Source organism: Lissotriton vulgaris, chromosome 5 (assembly GCF_964263255.1).
Source record: "Lissotriton vulgaris chromosome 5, aLisVul1.2, whole genome shotgun sequence".
Lineage (NCBI taxonomy): Eukaryota > Metazoa > Chordata > Amphibia > Caudata > Salamandridae > Lissotriton > Lissotriton vulgaris.
In genome coordinates, this window is record NC_141693.1 from 208,032,113 (window position 1) to 208,053,786 (window position 21,674).

The 21,674-nt window shown below is 42.5% G+C and overlaps 1 protein-coding gene across 1 annotated transcript in view; it reads left to right on the forward strand.

Annotated features, from left to right (window-relative positions):
* LOC147710505 (uncharacterized) overlaps positions 1 to 21,674 on the forward strand; it is a 44,131-nt gene that overhangs the window by 8,309 nt on the left and 14,148 nt on the right. Inside the window, exons 2-3 of the mRNA XM_086920014.1 lie at positions 15,126 to 15,193; positions 18,075 to 18,188. Of these exons, the coding sequence (XP_086776140.1) occupies positions 15,126 to 15,193; positions 18,075 to 18,188 (182 nt within the window). The remainder of the gene's footprint in view (positions 1 to 15,125; positions 15,194 to 18,074; positions 18,189 to 21,674) is intronic.

The window sequence follows — 21,674 nt, forward strand, 5'->3', positions numbered from 1 at the left end:
GCAGCCCGTCCCGACCTTGTCCGGGAGCATTCAGGCTTCACCTACCCCCGCTGCCCCGACATTGGCAAGCAGCCCGTGCCCCCGCCCGCCCCAACCCCTGCCTGCCCCGACCCCTGCCTGCCCCGACATTGCCTTTCTTCAGCCAATCTGTTTTCCCGCCTGGCCCGACCCCCGCCTGGCCTGAGTCAATGGAGGTCGGACAGTACTGCCTTCAAAATGTTCCACCCGTCACCTTGTTAGTCCCTGTCCCCTGCCTGCCCGACCCCCGCCTGCCCTGACATTGCCTTTCCTCAGCCGATGTGTGTTGTTGTAACTCCCCGTCCCCCGCCTGGCCCGACACCCGCCTGCCCCTACATTGTCCCCGGAGCCTTACCTCAGCCGCCGCTCCTTAGTTCACCACTCCTCGCCGCTCTGCTCCTCACCGCCTGTGTTGTTGTAATTCCTCGTCCCCCGCCTGGCCCGACACCCGCCTGCCCCGACATTGTCCCCGGAGCCTTACCTCAGCCGCCGCTCTGCTCCTCACCGCCTGTCCGCCGCCGCTCCTCCCCCGCGCCAAGTCCACCTCTCCGCCGCTGGCCTGTCCGCTGCTCCTCAGGTGACCGCTTCTCCCCCTCACCATGTCCGCTGCTCCTCGTATGCCGCTCCTCCCAGTGCTCCTGACGTGAGCACGCACGTCGCTGCCGGAGCTACTTTGGAGGGACTACTTTTTTTTAATATAAATTTTGTAAATAACATTTATTTTTTTAATTTATATAGCCTATGTCCTTCTGCTTGCCCTGAGGGTTTCAAAGATGTCTTGGGTGTTTGGATTGATGGTGTACTTTTCAAGTTTACCTGGCTCAAAGGACACAGTTCTCGCTTTATAATAGTAGTATAGATACAGGATCTGCGCGTTTGGATAACATAAACTGTGGGATTGGTGGCAGACTTATTCCAAGCACCCCTACCAGATACGTTAGCCTGTCTGTATCAGCTAGCTCACAATGCCACTAGAATCTCCTCTTATCAGGTAAAGAATAGTTCTTGGCAACCTCAGAACATGACAACCCTGATCCCCCTGGATCGTGGAAACAATATACTACTTTTAGCTCAGTCACTCGAGCTCACCTAGTTTGTCTCAGAGATACATGGAAAAAACAGGCTGGGCATTTCAATAAGGATTTATTGAACAGTTTCTATTCTAGTGTACAATATATGAGCTGCAACAACCATTAGAAAGTAGCATAAATATATGAATAGAAGCACTAGGAAAGTAAACAGATGTGATAGCTCTACCATCTTGCAATAATCATGAATACATGCAAATATATGGAACACATGATAAAAGGTGCATACTCCTACAATGATTCCCTAACTAGATGTCCCTAAATGTACCTAGCATCTATGTAGGTGTTATTCCAAGAATCCCTCTAGGATGTAGTCCAACCCATTACCTGAGAATGAGAGAATATGGGACCCCATCCTGGTCTCGAGTTGGACACCCCATGAGGGATGTTAGACCACTGCTAGCTGGAGCGTCTGCATGCAGGAACCTCAGTGTCTCTAGTCAGTGTGTCAACCGGGAATTCACAGTCTCCTCTATCTTCCTAAGCAAGAGGTGATGTATGTATACCCATAGGGCTCCCCAGGGGTCCTACCTTGCTGTGTTACTGTGTCGGCCTAAAGGATAACTTTGGTCCTGAACTTTATACAGAGATATTATACAGGAGATAGTAATCATGCTGTTAGTCCTGCTGTTATTCCAAGAAGCCTCATGCATAATGTATGAGAATCGATCTATGGAAATCCCAAGTTCCGACTGCAATGTCATATCTGGGTAAAAGGTCAGTCCCCAAGAACCGTTATGTATGTAATGTAGGGAAGGATATAAGTGAAAGGTTATAATGTCACCCGAGTCTATATAGGGTACCTATATGAAATATAACACCCACACCGCTTCCGGCTGGACGACATATTTAACTAAGAAACGTATAGCTAATCTTAACTAGACAGTGGTACGCATCCTCAAAGAAAGTCTTTAAAAACATTAATTGTGCTAAAATGTTTAAAGACTTGTATGACATTTCTAAAAACTAAAAAATGTAAAAAATAATGCAAGCCCTAGCTTTGAAATGTTTGTATTTATGGTCTGATGCACTATAAGCATTAGAAAGCCATATATGCCCAATAAATAAAAGGAATGTCAATTTTGTTTTGAGTTTCAAATTTGAGGTTGTTTAGAAAAGGGTGAATTTCTTCCCAGCACATGTCCAGCCAAATGAGTCACATATTTATGGGTCCTGGCTGGTAGACGCAACATTTCCATTGCTTGCTTCCACCGTAGACGGCCCCTGTAGCACCTCGCAGAGAACGTCAATTGAGCACAGATGATGTTCCACGCTGTCCGCAGCCGGTGCTGGGGCAGCCTGGGTGCCGTCCAAAGCCTGGGTGTCAGTGGAGGAGTTGGTGTCCATACCAACAGGTGCAGTTACTGCCTGTGGTGGCTCAAGGAATGCCACCATCAACAATGGAATATGCTGAGGACATTGCAGGACATGGGTCGTTATCGGGTCCAGTAGAGCATTCACGTCCAGTTGCTCACATGATGGGAGTGTCAAACAAAGGTCTAACATGAATTCTTCTCTGCAAAACAAGCATCAGAGGACAGGTAGGATAGAGTCCATCCAGACCGGTCAAAATGTCAAGAACCAAGATGCACTTAGTTCTCTTAGGTGAGGGGTGCCTAGATTTTGTACCATGCGATCACGGTATTTCCGCTCTAGGAGTGCTTTTTTTCATCTCCTTGGTGACTGGACATCCATTGCATAGCAGATAGAAGATAATCAGGATACCTGCTATTAGAAACAGGATCAGCGGAAGTCCTCCAAAGATGCTTCCAAATACGGAGTGTATGAAGTTTGGTATAATTCCAAGTACCGTCTGAAATGTGCTTAAAAGTCCAGAACCTATGGTGTTAAATAAGTGAACAATGCCACTCGTATCAGTCATATTAAAGATAGGATTTATAATTTCTGCACAATTAAGAAGGGCAGTTACTATGAATAAGAGCCTGTATCTCTGCTGAAGACCTTACGATCTGGAGATCAAAAGTCTCTCGAGCGGAGGCTAAGGGCACAGACTTCTGTAAAAGCATGGCTTTCATTCTACTTAGAGTACCAAACCAGATTAAAGAAACATTCTGTGAAGGCCATAACGACCCCTCACTGACTGTATGTGTCTGTGGAAACAGTACTAGCATACAAGTAACCTTGGCGGACACGGTTAACAGATATGCGATGCCGGGGAGCATTCTGCAGCAGCTTTGATTGTTCAACATCAAGTAAATCCCATTTGAAAGTAGCCTGAATGCTGGAGTAATCACTGCATCTGGGGCACCCTTCAGATGACAGGACAAGTTTGCTACAGAACCATTACAAACTCTGTGCAGCAATATATCCTGACATATGAGTGATCCACTTAAAGCACTTTCACAGTTTCCACCACTAAGAAACACCTCTCGGTTCCCACTTCGGCATCAAAATCTGTATGGAAATTCCCATGATTCCTTTTTGTAGCCCTTACCCATTTTTTCATATCTGCCTGCCTGCTTTTGTTTAAGGCAATACTGAAACTGAAAAATAGTGACCGGTAGAGTTATGGGGCCATGGATTAGCCATTCCGTGGACGGTGATTACGCCACTGTAAATGGTAACCTATCCAGTTTTACATTGCGCAGCATTGTATATTTTGCTCCCCTTTGTGCCATTTCTATCTGCTTATCTGTTAGATTGCATTCAGAAAACAGAGATGTACTGTTGATAAAAGGCCAAGGAACATAGCCTGCAAAGATTGCAGTGGCCAACTTAACAACATGATAGAACGTAATTGAGATTGCCAGTGTTGTAATATGGCCAAATCTTGTTCCAGTATTTCGCAGAAGATACAATGTTCCATAAGGAATGTATCCCTGAGGTCAATGTTGTTAACCCATTGTCTACCACTGCTAGAGATTTTTCTAGGTTTATACGGTCTATTTACCATAATCTCTCTGCTGCCTTTTGTTGTTATATTTTCCATACTTCATTGTAGGCAACATAAATACCAGCATACATGAAACATTTCTGATGTTGTTTCCCTAAGATCTACATCCTGTGTGAGTAAGGATAAGTGTTGTTTCACCTGTGTGAGTGTTGAGGTTTTTAGCCAATCGAGGCACAACTTCCCAACACTGTAGGATGTTACTTCTCCTGGATGTTGTCTTTGTACATAACGTGGATCTGGCCTATGGATACTAAACCCTTCCGTTTTACCCATGAATCTTGACTGACAACTATTGGTTTCTGTGGGCCAAATCAACCATTTCTTTCAATCGGGGTCTGATCTGTTGTTTTGCATGATGTCATCTATTGCAATCCCTTCTTATGATGTTTCATTACCCTCGGTCAGTGATGGTGTTGGCAGCCGAGGTGTGTTCAAGTCTTTTTTCTTCGACTAGTCCAAGGCAAGACTGTCTCATTCAAAAACATGATCTGTTGAGGTATGAGGCATGCTTTAAATAAAGCTTCCGTTCCCTGCACTTGCCATTCTCTTGTACCCCAGACTGATTTTAAGTCTATTGTGTCTTTCAATAAGTTGAAACCTTGTTCGGACAACTGGGCAGTAAAGGATGCAGAGTACATTTCCTTGGTATTTGTTAGCATATTTTTCTTTGCTGATGTTGGTGCAACCTTATAATAATATGAGGCTGGGTCAGACATATTAAGCCCTGAAAAATATGGAAACTTTTGTGTAAACGTTTTTGAACTGCCCTTCGGCGGTGTTGGACAATGTTCCCACTAGTGATATGTGAACCCACTTCTAGGATTAGCAGATTTATGCAAAAAAATGATGACCATAATGTTTAAAACAAAACATAGATTCATAATCTGATGTTCCTTCCAATGTTTCACTATTGGAAAATGCAAAAGATTTTTCTAAATCAGGCAACATGTTATTTACAGTTTCAAAATCCCAATCATTGGAAAATGTACTTGAGGTAATGATATCACTTAATGATATTTTAAATGAATGTAGAATCTTTAAAAGTTTGGTCGGGCCAAATACATCGAAATCAACATTGTGCCCAAACTATACCATAAGGTATAGGAACTGCTGTAATGTTCACTGATGATAAGTCTCTAATACGAATGATAAAACTATTACTAAGCCTAACCAGAAAAGAAAGAAAAGCACCCCAGTAATTTTCCATAGTTCTAACCAAGGTGATACTAGGTGAGTCTTTTTGAGAAAGTTCAGAAAGTCTTTAACATAACTTAACTAAATTTCTGGGCTGGCGTCGTTTCAGATTCATTTGGATCCAAAGAAAACAAATCAATTGTTGGAATTGCATCAGAATTTGTTGAAATCATAGTTTGCTTTTGCTGAGGCATGTGGATGTAGACATTTCATTCTTGAATTGTATGTAGAGAGAGGAGGGCGTCTGCTACTTTGGAGTCCACATGGCTTACTACTTAGTATCAGTCACATAATGTATATCTATATTTTTTTGTAAAGCGCAAACTACTCACCCTTATGGGTATCAAGGCCCTGGGGGCCATAGTGGAAATTAAGTGAGCTAGGGACTGTGTTTTTGTGCAGCTGGGGCGGAACTTTCCATCCTGCATGCAACCTTTAACGATTGCACAAGCAGCGCTACATTGTTGTTTATTCCCTATGGCTGGTTGAGCAGATCTGTCAGTTAAATGATATATTCATACTGATCTAGAGGCATTAGTTCATTTGGTAGAGGATATTCCTGTTTGTATTGCAGGAATGCTTGTGAGAGAATTGGCCCATTGTATCTATCTCGGATGTAAGGATTTAGCGTTAGGAACACTAGCCTTTGTTGTAGCTTCTAAGGCCGGAACTGGAGTCACTACTAATATTTGTTTCCCCTGAGCCAGTGCTCTTTCTCTCACTACAGCAGTCTGTACTGCTGTTAGAATGTTTTCTGTAGATGCAAAGCTCATCTCAGCATTTGTGTACAACTGTAATTTGTTTGCAATTGGTACTGTTTGAAGTTCATTATATGTTAGTTAGGTGTACCCAGATTGACCCACAATTATCCCGATCACCAGGTTGCGTACATTTACATGTGTCTGTAAGCGTTTTGAAGCAATCATGTCAGCTTGTATGGGACGAAGTGTATCAGTGTGTTCCTGTAACCAATCAGGTTCCATTAAGTCTTAGAAAGGTGTTACTCTTGCTGTGTAATCGGAAACGTATGTTCTACCAAAATTTAGGAATCCCAGGATTGATTGTAAAATTTTCAATGATTTTGGAGGTTGGAGCAGCAAGAATTTTTCTAAAAATCTGGCTGCTAGGCTTTTCCCGTCACTTAAAAGCTCATATTCTAAAGGTGGGCATTTTTTTATTGTTTAAAGTTACATTTGTAGCCCTCAGATGCAAATCCCAAAATTATGGTATTCACTCTGTTCAAGTGTTCCTCTAGGTCATCGTCTGTTAAAGGAATATCATCCACATAAGATAATGCCTCTTCTTCATCCAAATTTGGAGTAACTAAGTTACTCTGGCCGAAAAACAACCTCAGGCTGTTCTTACACCCCTGGGGTGGTCAACAAAATTGACGCTGGGTCCCTAGGGCTTAGAAGGCTGTCAAATACCTGCTTTCAGGTGCTATATTTTGGCAGGATTTGAGATATCAAGTGTTGTTTTATATTTTTTGAGCACAATGTTATTCATTAATGCAGCACTGTGTGCATTTTGGACTGCAAATGTCTTAGTGCAAGTGTTTAAATGTCTGTAATCTAAAACTAAGCAATATGTATTGTCAGATCTCAAAGGATTGCTCATTATAGAGGTGAACGTTTCAATCACCCCTTGGTATTCAAGTTGATCATGTAAGATCTCCCTGACCTGTTTCTTTAGCTTCTTGCTTTACTGTATATTGCCTCTGTGCAATTGGAGTATTTTTTAAAGGAATTATGTGGTGGATTTAATCCTCATCCCATCCAACATGGTTTTTGGATAAGGCTGGAGCCTGGGCTACCACCCACTCCTGCGCATATGTGTGTTGCAAGTGCCTGGGATTAAAGTTTGAGAATGCCGGCATAATTACTGTTTCTCTTTTTGGGCAATCCATGACAAATGCTGGCGGCCAATCTTGTTCAGCTAACAAAATGTCATAGCCAAATGTAAGGTTCTCCCAAAAGATACCTCTCACTTTCCTTTCTCCCCCTCCATCTGGAGCGTTATTTCATATACTTTTAGTGGGACACTCACCCTAGTATCAGGTGGTTCCACCATGATAAAATCATTCAAATCCACTGTCACCAGAAGTTCCATCAGGGTCTGGTGGGCTATTGTTACTTCTGCCGCACCGTCTAGCATTGTCAGAGCCCATTCCCCATTCAGTAGTCGAGTCCTCAGAATTCTGGGCATGTCTGATCTTTAGACTTGCAACTTTCTTCTTTTTGAACTGTGGCTTTTGCTTTGGCTTTTCTTCTTTTTTAGAAGTGCATTCATGAGCGTGATGCTTGTCTTTGGACTTTGTACGCTCTTGGAGTATTTCGATGAACCCTGAAAGGAACGAGAGACATGTGTATCAGGATCCTGATACCTGTCAGGTTTCCTAATGTTATCCCTATTCCTAAGGTTTTACCTCTTTTTGGAGGGCTCCTATGAAGGAGATCTACCTTGGGATTGAGATCTGATTCCATTAAAGTGTTGTTGTTTTTATTATCGCACTTCTATTAGTTGAAGTAGGTGTCTGCTTGGAAATGTCCTTTTCAGAACTGCCCATCAGTTGTAGTTTTAAAGCTTTCCTACCCAAACTGTCTCTGCCTAATTCTGCATATGCAGTTTCAATCATTTTGCGTAGTTCATGTTCTGTTCTAAAGGACTGAAATCCCTTAGGCATTGGCGAATTGCCACTGAAGCTGCTTACCCCCCAATATTAGCTAATGTTATAGCTGATACTGGGGCATAATTACCTAGTAACTTCATCCCTAAGTTCAGTGCAGGTTCTGCTCTGTACTCACTTTGTATTTGTCTTAATACAGCTGGTATCACTGCTAATGAAGGAATACCATGAGTTCTGATATATATGGAAGCAAAGACTGTACCCCAAGTGGTACAACCCTCTACTTGTGGTGTTATCTCCATGGGCACGCAGATTGTTAGCATTCTGTGTTTTTCATACGGGGTAGTATTAGTAAATACTGCCTCAAGCTGAGTTATTTTCTGAGCTACCCATAATGGCATTTGTTCACATTTCATGGGCATTTTGCCCATTACCGTGTGTAATGTTTGTGGTGTGATTTTAGTTGCTGTACCCTGAGCTTGAGTTCCATTGGATGCTGGTTGGACTGTAAATGTCCTCATGACGAATTGCGTCAAATTTCTACAGATTTTAAACAATTATTTGTGTTGTGTGAGTAAGTCTCCTGGTGGCATTGTTTCAATTTTTATCAAATAGGAAGGAGGAAAATAGATCACTTGATCAGCGGACACTGATTACCACTCAGAGTGGTGGAAGGTCCAGTAACAGCTTGTGTCCGTATCTAGTACAGAGGATGCAAAAAAGGGGGTTGCTGCACTGTCCCTATACAGGAACAGTGCAGCAACCCCCTTTTTTGCATCCTCGGCATTGTTTCAATGTCAGGATGTGGTGTGTACGCCGCTAATATTGGCCATGTTGCCCCTTCTCCTCCCTTGCATAATTTCCCTGACTCTGACCTTCTTTTAGAGTTCCGGCCAGGTAACCATCCCCAATGAGTCACTACCTTCTATCTACTGCTGTGGATCGGTTGTCCGACCCAGGCAGCCACAACAGGCCTCTACTTCATGCCAAGCCTTACCCGTTTTTGGTAAGTTCAACCTACCTTCAAATTTTTACACCCTCTTCTGCCGCCCTAGGGTCGCCTATGGACACGGTTTTCCTGACACCGGCCCATCTTTTCTTACAGCCTTGATTATCTACCATGCCCCGTCACAACCCCTATGGATCAGTCCCCCACCGAGGCAGCCACGACCATACACTGCCTGCCACACCACGCCCTGCATCCGATGCCCCTTGTATAAGTTTACCCTTCGAGGCGCCAGGAAGCACTTACAGGCTTACAGCAGCAGGTTCCCAAGTTGAAGTTAATTTCTTTGTAACCCTTTTATAAACGGTTACAAAAAATTAGCTTCAACTTTTGCACCTGCTGCTGTAACCCTGTAAGTGCTTGGCTGAAAATTCGTCCCGCTGATTCGCGGATTTTACCGCGATTTCGCGAGATTTGTGGATTGCGAAATCGCGTAAAATCCGCAAATTCAGCGAGCGGAATGAATTTTCAGCCCATGCTTATATTTGTTGTTTCTTTTAAATTGCTCACTGATATCGCTGTGGTGCCGTTGTAATAAGGTCTTGGTAACGCTCCCAAGCCATGCATGGTACTACAACAAAGAGTTATAACTTGCAAGGTGTGTGTGTGTGTCTTTCCTGCTTTTTCTGCCTCAAGTTAAGGCATCATCAGACATAATACAGAAGCTAATGCATGACTTGTCATTTGTTTGTTGTTTATAGCTTTGACTGTTCATTCAATCACAATAGAAGCTGGTCTCCTCTCCGTCTCCTATTGAGGCAAGAGTCCCAGCCGATTCTGTGACCTAGAGTTTGCTTCTCCACCATCACGAACGTGCACCAGTTGTTTCCTTCTTTATTTTACCTTCTTATTTTAATTTCTTATTATAGTTTATTGTGTTTTCCCAAACCCCCTTCCCTTGAGGTCATCGGATGAGCACTGGTGTCTCTGGTTCAGTGTTCATCGGATGGTTTCCGGGGAATGTTGGGTTCCAGCTGCCTTTGCGAGCCTAGCAGAGAGAAGAATCCGTTCCAACATTCTTCGTCCCAGTTTGCCCCGATAAGTAGGCCTGGAAAAAAAGAACACATGAAGGCCTATAGCAAAAGCACATGGCCACTAACCCTGGGAGTAATTTGTGTGGTAGCGCTACGAGTAGCTAGGCGAAGCGTGTTTCGTACTACGCAAGGTACGCGTAGCTACGCGAACTGCGTAGTGTGGTAGGGAAAATGCTGTTCGCATTGATTGCACGGTGCCGGATGCTTGTCCACGCTGTGCAATCATTGCAAACGGCATAATGCACAGTGTGAGTGGTCGCTTTCTGCCGCTCAAGTAGATATGTACTCGAACAGCAGCTTTCTCAAGGCGGACTGGTAGTTTCTCATTGCGAGAAACCTGACCTTCCCGCGTTAAGAATCTCTCCAGGAGGTTTATTTTCTACACTCACGATCGGCAACTTGATGTTGCCGTTCACAAATGAGGAAAAAGTCTCGCCGGGATGTTGATTTTGCTCACTCGTGGTCACCAAATTGACGTTGAGGACTGCGAGTGAGCAAAAAATGCCCACAAAGCATTTTTGCACTGTGCTACATGCAATTCGCGTAGCGCGTAGTTGCGTGAACTACGCACACTCCACGAGCGTAGCGTAGTTTTCCGCCCAGGCCTAATGGCCACAAAAAAGAACACATACAGTCCTATGGACTTGGACTATACAAAACAAGCATTTGCAATGCAATCGGTCTCACCTTTGGGACCTTATAGGTATTTAGCTATGCAGCACATTAGCCTGGGTGCTGAAACTTCTACTGTCTACTGTTCTTTAACATGGAGGGAAAATGAGCACTAAACTGCATGACACGCGAGGTATGGGAACACAAGGAGAGAAATATTGCCTTTCAGCTGGAAATGGTATGTTCCAAAGCTCTGTTTTTAATATGAAATCAGGGCCTTTGGTAGTTATATACAAGATTTGAAAAAAATATTATTGTCTACGGGTGCTTGTGGAAGACAATTTCTATGGACAAGAATCGAGAGAATGCTGAAGTGATTCTGGTATTTTCCTGACCTCTGCTGGTTGTTTTCTATTAAGAAAGATAAATAGAGGCAGTTGCCAGAAATGTTTTAAAAATAAAGTCCCTCAGCAGAAAGCAATTCTGGTATTTTGATGGCCTCTACTGGTCGTTTTCTATCAAGACAGTTAAATAGAGGCAGTTGAACAAGCAGAAAGCAATTTTGGTATTTTACTGACATCTACTGGTCGTTCTCTATCAAGACAGTTAAATAGAGGCAGTTGAACAGAAAAAAAGCCCCTAAGTGGAAGAAGACAAGTCCTAGCGCTGATCTTCAGAGCCCACAAAGAACATACACATATACGTATATACTAAAGTATATACAAGAGATCTCATATACTCTGCCTAAAAATGGCCCCTGGCCACGTGGCATGGGAAACAAAAACAAATGGTGGCCAATGGCAAACACACTGGCCAGACAAAGGAGGCATGGTAACACAGGAAAAAGAGCATGAATTCAGCAATACCAAAAACAAAAATTAACTGGGCTAAGAAATTTTACAATAACACACATCTTTTAAAGGCATCAAATATGATTACCCCGCCTATACACTGTTTGCAGAAAAAAAATATGAAATTCCCCCAAAAACCATACCATTTTATAATTTAATTCAATGCCATCCATGGCCTAAATGATTCAACAGACACAGCAGAAATGTTGTTTCATCCACTCATAACTACTACTGGGTTTACTGACTTGATGGCCATTGGCAGACTAGGCCACATAGTGAACTGAATGAATATTGCTAATTTATATAAAAACATGAAGAACATGTGATAAACTATGCAATATATTTCCTTTACAAAAAAACCAAAAATGACATGCAAAAAAATAACTAGCCCTTACTGAAACTGCAGGCCACCCACCGCAATAAATGTAAAAATTTAATAAAAGTGCAAATAAATCCAGGTGCATGCCCCCAATCAAACATACAACACCCTTATATACCAGTTTTTCAACTTAGGGGCCGATTATGATGTAGTTCGGAAAGGCTCCAAATGGGATTTAGAATTCAGAATTCGATTTGGAAGCAATGTTTCCAACCGAATCGTACACCTTTCCAACCATCTGATTACGATGCCTGGAAACCATTCGGGCTGTCTGATTTGGTTCCGAAAGGCATTTCGACAGGCCGGGTCTTTCTGAGCCGAAACGTACAGCTCTATGGACACGGTTTCAAATTATACAGACCGATTCGGACAGCTGTTCCAGTTCGGTCTTCCTAACACGAAACGGCTGTCTGAATCTGACTTTGGGGGCCCGTTGCAGGCCCCCTTCACCCTGAGGCCTTCGGATGAGACCCATGGGGGAACCCCTCTTTCCAACCTTGCACAATGTGGCAAGCACCATGGGGTACCTGACACATGGTGCAAGGTTTTCCCCAACCACCCCTTTTTTTCAATGGGAGCCTGTGTTCTCTTTCTGAACACAGGCTCCCATTGAAGTAAATGCAAGTCTGACCGAACGATGTTGGGAAGCATTGTAAAAGGTCAATCAGACACGCAGAACATGATTCAGCCGAAAACTATTCCGTAACCGGTTCAGTCAGAGGAGTTTCTGAATGACATCATAAATAATCTGCCCCTTATTTGTGAAATCTCAAATACAAAAAATCCTTAAATTCAATGGTATATATGCAGCCGACAAGGAGAGTGATCCTTCCAGTTCCAAATCCCAATGAAATGTGACCAGTAGATAGGCAAAGCACTGTGAGGAGCCTTCTAGACAGGAACAGGGAGTCTCTGGGACACTTCCTTCCTGTTGGAAAAATGAGTAGAAAAAAAGGCTTCTTGCACAAAAAATACAATTCCAACGGCCAGTTGCGGAAGAAAATCCACTGGAAAAGCCTCTCAGCTGCTTCTCAAGCACAAAAGCCACTCGAGTGCTTAGTTTGCGATCTGCGCGGCCAGAACTATGTGAGTAAGCGCTAAGTCTCACGAGAGTTAGCCGGTGGTGTGAGCGAGCTTGAAGTCTTGTGGCGATCGCGAGTGAGTGCCAAACCAAATCTTGAGTGGAAAACAAAACAAAAAACTTTACTTCACGCCTGAAAGGCAGAAGCCAGGAACCCCGTGCTCCACCGCGTCCAAATTCCTCAAACTCTGTGAGCAAAGCAGAGTTTCACTCCCAGGCCTAGTATATAGGTCACTGCTTAAATAAGTCAATTTTTATCATAGCTATCTATCTACGATTGCTTCACTATTGAATTTGACAAAAAAATATAATTTATAAAAACAAATAAATTATCTTAAAGTACTGCAACACTTGAAAGTCTAAGAATATTAAATACAACTTAAATCTACATATATTACCTTCCTTATACATATATACTTTCCATGTACTGATGCATCTTTATATTTATTACTTTACTTCTAATTCAGCATTTCCTATTACTACCCTATATCGCACCCTATTCCTCTCTCAATATATCCTTCACTCTCTGACACATCCCAAACCCCATTCTACTACTCTCGCCAATGTACTACCCTATTTCTCACCATATACCTCTCCTAATTTATCCTCTACCTTCACTCTCTGACTCATCCCAAACCCCATTCTACTACAATGATTTACAAAACAACTCTTTCTAGACTCTTCCCTCTCCCCCCCCTCCTTGATTCCTCTCAAACTTTTTTTACTATCTCCCAAACAAGCCTTTCTAAACCCTTCCCTCTGACTCTTGCCCCTTCTCCTCCCATTTTCTCACCCCAAACCTCCTACTACTACTACGATTTCCAGGAAAGACTTTCCTGACCCTTCCCTCTTCTATCCGTCCACTATAGTTTTTAATCCAACTAACATATTTACATGTCTACCGCTCAAATAATTTCATATTTCCCTACCTTAATTACCCACTAATCCTGTTTGGAATCCAGGGAAGCTTGCTACCTGCGAAAAAGTGATTTGGCACTGCATCAGGGGTAGCTAGCGCTATATAAATGCAAACCTGTTCCATTTCTTTCCCTCCACTATCCTTTTTCAATTCAAATAACAATCTCACATGTCCACCCCAGATAATTTCATATCTCCCTATACTAATTCACCAATAGTCCTTTTTGGGTTCCTGAGTAGGGTACTACGCTCCGAGAAGCACTTCGTCAGGGGTAGTAGGCGCTATTTTGTGCAATTACAATTACAACTGTTCCCCATAATACTGCAATGTGAGAGATTTGAAACCCCAACTATGAATTTCGGGGTAACTATCCCCACAGATCTTTCTCCTGTAAAATATTTACCAAATCACCTTCATAGACCTGGAAATCAATCTTATGTTGAAAATGCTGTGGTATTTAGACTTTTATCTAGGGTTCCTTTCACCTTTTATGCTTGGGTCAGTCTTACCTGTCTTGCGAATCTCTCTTCGATAATCGTATCTGTTAAGCAGGAATATAAGGATGTAAATACGTGCACTTTTTCTTCTGCACCTTAAAGGCAATGCTAAAAATGTGTATTTTAAATTAAATGTAAAGTTATGGCTCTCCAACCTTTACACAGTTTTCCAGAGTCACTGTAAGTATATAATCATTTAGAAAATGATATATACTTTATTCACAATGCCTTCTATACTATACCAAGTAAAGTGCTTCGAAACCTGCGAAGGTGAGGTGTGCCCTACATAAAAAAAATATTAAGTAAATAAAATGATCTACCGGTAATAATGAGTAGGCACAGATTAACCACATGGATAAATGAGTAGGTATATATAAACGTGAGCACTGAGAGCATGTGTGTACATGTTCATTAAGATTAATGACCACACATACCCTTACCCACGGGCACTCATGAGTAGATACACAACTATATATTGGTTGCATTGCGAAGAACACAACCATTTGTGGAAATTAGGGTGAATGTGCACACCTATCTAGAGGAATTTGTTGACCATAAGCACACTAATTGACTATAGCTGTTGAGTACATGCAAGTTATACCAGTGTGATCTGTGAGTAAGTACTCTCTTTTAGGAGTAATGAGTAAGTGCATACTCACTTACCAGGACTTGTTACCCGGTATACTAGGTATACAAATAATCACAGGGCCTAATAAGAAATGTCACACTTATTTACTGTGAAGGGTGAGCACATGGAAACATACGTCCACAGAATTGTATTCATTACGCCTAGAGAGCAAGCACTCACATATCTCCTAAGACATGTGCCAAAGAAAGAAGGAATGTATTCTTCGTCTGTAATACGTTTGCTAATGAATATGCATACTTATCTGTGTTCTTTTCCAGAATTTTGCAATGCTTGGGTAAGGACATGACCTACTACACAATCAAACCCGGTCAATACACTAAAAGCGGTAAGTATCAACTGTCCACAGTAAACACCTTTTCATGCAATGCACCAGGCCGGCATGGTATCACTTGGAAGGGCGGGGTCAAGCAGTGATGTTACCAATATCTGTGGAAACACAAACATAGCTGTGGAGTCCAGTGTTTCCCTATTGTCTTTATGAGTGAGTGAGTGAGTGCATGGAGCTTGTGATGTCAGTGTGTGGAATGTTTTTACTACACCAGGTCCACCAGTGATTCCAAGTCTAGACATTGTAGAAATAAAGGTTGAGCAAGGTGCATAGCAAAGTGCATAGCTTCTGGCAAGCTTCTCTGGGGCCTGGGTCCTAAACATTATGAGGGCCCTGGTTTACTGGTAGCTTGGGCAGATCATGGAAAATTAACATACAAATGATGTCTCGTGCTACGTTAATACAAATTTTAGAGGGCATAGCTGCCCCAGGTCTTACGTTTTTTTCCTGAAGCAAAGGTGAATCTGCATGTTCCTTAGTTCAGGGGGGCAGACTGTTCCTAAGAGCAAGAGCCAGAGCGACCTCCTGGTCTTCTTCTTCTTAAATGAGGGGTCGCAGACAGGCCTCACTCAGCAGAGCAGAGGGCTCTGGTGTGAAGATAGGGCTGCATAAGCGCAGAAAGGATTGGGGCACCTGAAGCATTAGTAATCTTGGGCCCGATTCACAGAACTAACTTAAGACAAAATCCTAAACTTACTACTTTTGGTATTCACAGTAGTTAGGATTTTGTTTTATGTTTGTCTTAAAACAGACTTAAGTCAGACTTAAAACAGACTTAAGTTAGGATCTTGTCTTAAATCTGTCTTAAGACAAACTTAAGTCAAAATCCTAACTTCTGTGAATACCAAAATAGTAATAAGTTTAGGATTTTGTCTTAAGTTAGTTCTGTGAATCGGGCCCCTTGTGTTCAGTACAAAGAACTTTAAATTGAATACACTCAACAGGCAACCAGTGGAGCTTCTGAAGGGGCCCAAAGGCAGGACAAAACTCAGGGAGGGAGAACAGTAATCTGGCTGCAGCATATTGGACTGACTGCAGCCTCTTTAAGGTTGATTTATTGCCACATAAATATAGAATGTTACAGTAGTCCAGGCCCGACAGGATAAGTGAATGAATGATCAGCTGTTGAATGTGAGGTTGGAAAAAAACGATAATTGGTTTAAGGCCAAAACAGGTGCCAGCAAGAGTACTCACTTGGATCTCAAAGCTAAGGGAATCGTCCAACCAAATATTCAAGTTTTTAGAGATGATTTAGGTGAGGGAGTGAGCCTCTGGCTTTCCCTCCATGAATGATCTCTCCAGGATTGGGTGTGCTTTCCAAACAGCAGGCTCTCAGTCTTACTGGAATTAAGTTTCAGGCAATTACCTTCAATCCAGCTGGCCAAAGTCATCACACAATTCGGAAAGTTAACAATATCTAGGGACACACATCACAATAGTTTCAGCTTATCAGACCACGTTGCCTGCTTCTTAAAGAACATATCACACCAGCAAGCTAGTCCATCCTTGTGGTATCTAAATATGTATAATTATAACAGAGAAGGGCCCTGAATGGAGTGGAGCCTAGGTGCGACCCTTGTACTGGCCCTTACCTGACACTTAAAAAAAATTGAAGACCCCCTATAGGAGGCTCTGAATAATTTCTTCATAACATGGATTATAACAACAGCACGTTGTTTCTTCAGTTCAGTTATAATACCTCATAGGTTATTGATTTTATTCATGATCATAAGGTTGCCAAGAGACTTCTAATCATGTTTAGGAGGATGAGGTTATGGTAAATCACAGAAAGCTTCATAAGCTGGACAGAATGGAGCCCTCATACCAAGCATGGCCGGGCCAGTGACCGCTTGTAGAAGGTCCTTCGGTTACTGCATTTGGAGCAATGACGAGCAGTAGGCGGTTTAAAATAGGAAGAGCTTTTGTACTTGCCATAACTTTATCAAGTATTTTTTTGTGTGTGGAGAGGTAGAAGGAGGCAAGTTTCGATAAATAATAACAGACGTGTTCGCATACCCCCATGAACATGGCTTTTGTGTACCATTATAAGCAAAAAGCTCTGTGGTGTGGAAAGGGATGCAGCTTTCATCTCAAAAAGTGAAATTGTTGTGGATAAGCACATGGCTTAATGTTGAGCATCCCAAGGTTTCATGTTTTATGAATTGATCATAAATGTGTCTGTCAACTTGCACCTCACATTTCACTAGAAACATTTCTCATTATGCTCATCTCAGGACCATCTTCTGTCTCTGTTTTCAAAGCAGTAAGAAAACATATACTTTCCAGCCCAATACTCCCACAATTAACTCCAGGCCGACCATCATCAACGGGGCTATAAACCACACATGCTCATGCCTGGCCTACCCTTGCATCTTCCGTCATCCCTGCCTTGTTCATGCTCCACTTGACTTAGTCAAAACCAACAAGATAAGTTTGTATTATACACCACAACAGAGTCCTACCCATGCAAATCTCGATACAGGTACGACTAACTGTAAGATGCTCTTCTGACTGTGGTAGTATAAGATATTTCCCAGTTTGTCTCGAACATATCTGCATATTAAGTTAGGAGTAAATACTTGTTTGATCTGATTGGCATTATTGAAAAGCAGTGCTTCCATAATTACTTTCTTTTTTAGACTTCACGTTCACTATGTGCCGTCAACCTTCTTAATTTTCTTTTATTTCTGCACACGAACAGTATTATTTTTAGCATGTTTAAGAAATTAGAAATTTTAATACTGTTATTGATTTCATTTAACCTACTTCGCAGATTTATTTTTACCTGCAATTCAATGTTGTCTCAAAAATGTAATGAAATGTGCAAACCATTTCCTCCAAACTTCTTGCAAGTAAGTAGCTCTTGTCTTATTTTCAGTTATCGAGAAGAGTGACATCCGATTCGTTAAGGGGGACTTACATGATAGCCTCATAGAGTACACGCAAGGAACCTCGGATTTCGGCACTGCTTGCCTGATGGTGAGACTGTTTGGTACGTATGTTGGGAAGCATCCCAGAGGAACATCCTAGAACATTCAAAGCACTATCAGACAGCTCTATGTGCACCTAACGCACATCTGATCCTATCTACCTTCCGACTTTGCAAAATTCTTTATTTTGCAATTCACTTTCCTCTACTCTCTCCTCTGAGTCCACATCTTCATTCTCTATTGGACTGCAATATCCTCTGCGTGTCCCATTGTCTCTATCTGGCTCTTCATGTTTGCCTCTTTCCCAACACCTTTTACTCTTGTCTGGTACTTTTCCTGGCTATTATAATTGTGCCACCATCTCCCTAAACGGAAGGAACCTTCTCTAGATGTTCCTTCTCCTGCTAATTATCACATTTTGTCTCCTCTTAATGTTGGTTTGAGGTGTCTCCGAATAAGAAGCTTACAATCAGTCTTACCACTACATTGATTCCTATTCTCTTCTTCTTTTGCTGAGTCTTACCTTTAGGCCTTTAGACCTTTAGGCCTTTAGGCCCATAGGACTGAATGGGGAGTTATTCCTTATTTGCGATTAGCAATTAGCTAATCGCAAATAAGGAATCAGTAGGACTCGCAAAAAATATTGCGAATCATACATGAATCACGTTTTGCGAGTCTGGAATAGCGATTCCTTATTTATCGCTATTTCAGACTCGCAAAACTACTCAATGATGAATCTGGTTCACTGTGCCTAGATCTACCACAGATTGTGCAGAGTTCCTTGGGAACATGCCGCTAGATATGTTAAGTTGGAAAGAAAAGGAAGCACTGGAGGCAGATCTCACCGAGAGCTAGCTCACTACTGCATTCAGGGATGTACAGTCCGGGAAGGCAAGGGGCAGAATGGACTTTCTATAGAACTGTTTAAAGGAATGACTGATAAGATAGTCCTACATATGCAAGCCATATTTGGTAAAGCGCGTAAGGTCCAGGACCAGAGGACAGCCATGATTGTAGTTCTCCATAAAAAAGGCAAGCCAGCAGTGGATTGTTATTCGTACAGACCCATGTTCCTACTTAGTGTTGAAGTAAAGGTGCTGGCAAAAGTATTGGCATCCAGACTATATTTAGTCATAACACCGATTGTACACCCGGACCAGTCGGGCTTTATGCCATGTAGGAGCACCTGTCAAATTCTCCTCCGCTCATGTGGTGTGTTGTCAGTTACTGGCCGCCGGGTGCAGATCCGGCATTGGAAATGTAATTGGATGCCAGAATGGCATTTGATAGTATTGAATGGGATTACTTATTTGCTCTCCTGACACGTTTTAGCTTTGGCCCAACATTCTGTGCATGGGCCTGACTCCTGTATCAAGAGCCCTTGGATAAGGTATGAGTCAATGGAGTGGTCGCTCTGGTTTTTCTCTTACAGAAGGGCACAAGGCAGGGCTGTCCCCTCTCTCCCATGATATTTGCCTTGGCCTTGGAGCCACTTGCTGTTTGGATTCGGCAAGACCTGCTTTTGGAGGGGGTACACCGTGTAGGCGACTGAGAGGAATGCATATATCTCTGTAAGCGGACAATATTATCTTTTATTTGACGAACTCAACTTCCTCCATTCATAGGGTATTGCAAATGTTTTACCTATTTGGTAGTTATCAGGGCTATTGTATTAATTGGTCAGAGTTGTTGATTTTTCCCATGGTCTTGTAGGGGCACCAATTGTGCGGGCAGGTTTCTAATATATGGGTATACAAATAACCTGGAACCCAAAGGAATTCTTGAACACTAATCTCCTTCCCCAATTGTAGAGGTGATGTCAGGCACTGGCACACATTACCACTGTTCAACTACTATTCCATAGGGGGAGGAGAGGAGGGTTGCCACTCAGGGTGGGCAGGCAACTCCGTTCCGCCCACAGAATGTGCAGAATTTTGTCTGTTCCTCGATCCGCGAAGTAGGCGGAACAGGCAAATCTCCGCATACTCGGGCGAAGTGGAGTTGGCCTCCCACCCGCCTATCGCCTGCACTATTAAAACATTATAAATAAGAATTTAAAACACCTTACCTTATCAGCGGCGTCCCCAGACTTCTCTCCTCCATTGCGACTTTTTCTTGAAAACTTGGCATGCACTGGCGCCCACGTATGCGCATTTCTCACGAGGAAAGCGCATGAGCAGGTGCCTGCGCATGCACAGTTTCCCAGAAGAAGGCGCGATGGAAAAGGAGGGAAGCCCAGGGATGCCACCGCTAAAGAAAGGTGTTTTAAATTCTTATTTATAATGTTTTAATAGTGCGGGCAGGAGGTAGGCAGGCGGCGGGTGGCATGTAGTGAAGCTACGCAGAGTGTGCGGAGAATGGTTCCGTCTCCGTGGCAATCTGCATTGCCCCGCTACACCCACTTCACCCACCCCTAGTTGCTACATCACACTCATATGGTGGTCCACATATGGAAGGAGGCCACAGGTTTTTCGGGGCTGGGTTGGGAAACTCACAAATATGACACCACAATGGCACAGCTACCTACTCCATGAGAAAGGCGGTCTGACAAACTTCCCTAAATGGAGTTAATAGGTATAGAATAACTGGGGAATGTCTGGCTTAATCAGGCCTTTATAACTTTTGATGCCTCAAGTCAAAAATTTAAGTTACAGGACTCAGAGAGGTACAGATGTATCCAATTGGGCCATGCCCTCCGGAGACACTTAGAGGAAGGAGAGCAGCTTCCAAAGGATACACATCTAGAGGACTGACTCTTAACAGACCATATCTCAGTTAAGGCAATCTCTACTATCTACTGGAAATTGATAAACAACTCCCTGATCCTTTAATGACGGTGCTGGAGGACTGGGGGGGACCTCAGTGATTTGGATGACGAAAATTGGGAGGAAGTGATCTAGAGCTCGCGCAAGATTGTATTTCGCACTGGATTTTGCCTGGTTCTGCTCTAACTTCTGTCAAGTACTTCAAATACATTATAAATGTGCAATATACATTTAAATATAAAGGGTCACTCAAACAACAAAATACAGTAAAGTATGGTTTGTAGAAATAATTATGAAGCAATTTATTACACAAAGTTTTAAAAACAAATTACACATTAAAACATTTCATTAGCAATCATCAATACAGTACATAATTCAAGAAAACAAAGGTTGACGCTGCGTTTCGGTGATTTCATACAGATGATTACCTTCTTCAGGACAGTTTTCTCTCTTAATCTCAATCAACGGTCTAACATCGGTTGTCACTTTCAATATATGTGGACCGGATTCTTTTTGGATAGGCTTTCAGAAATTTCATAAAACTATCATCAAGGGTAAATACAAATGTGTAATGGATTCAAAATTTAAAGAGACCTTCGTTGGAGTGCGTTGTGTTTATAAAGTAGGAACTGAAAAGTACCTGCCATGGGACCATGAATTTGATCTCCTTGCAATTCGCGACTGAATACCTATATCAGTAGGAGACCGCGTTGGAGTAAGGAAGCCCATTCAGTGATGTTAAGAGGTTGATGAAGAACCAAAAGCCGGTAGAATAATTGTGGC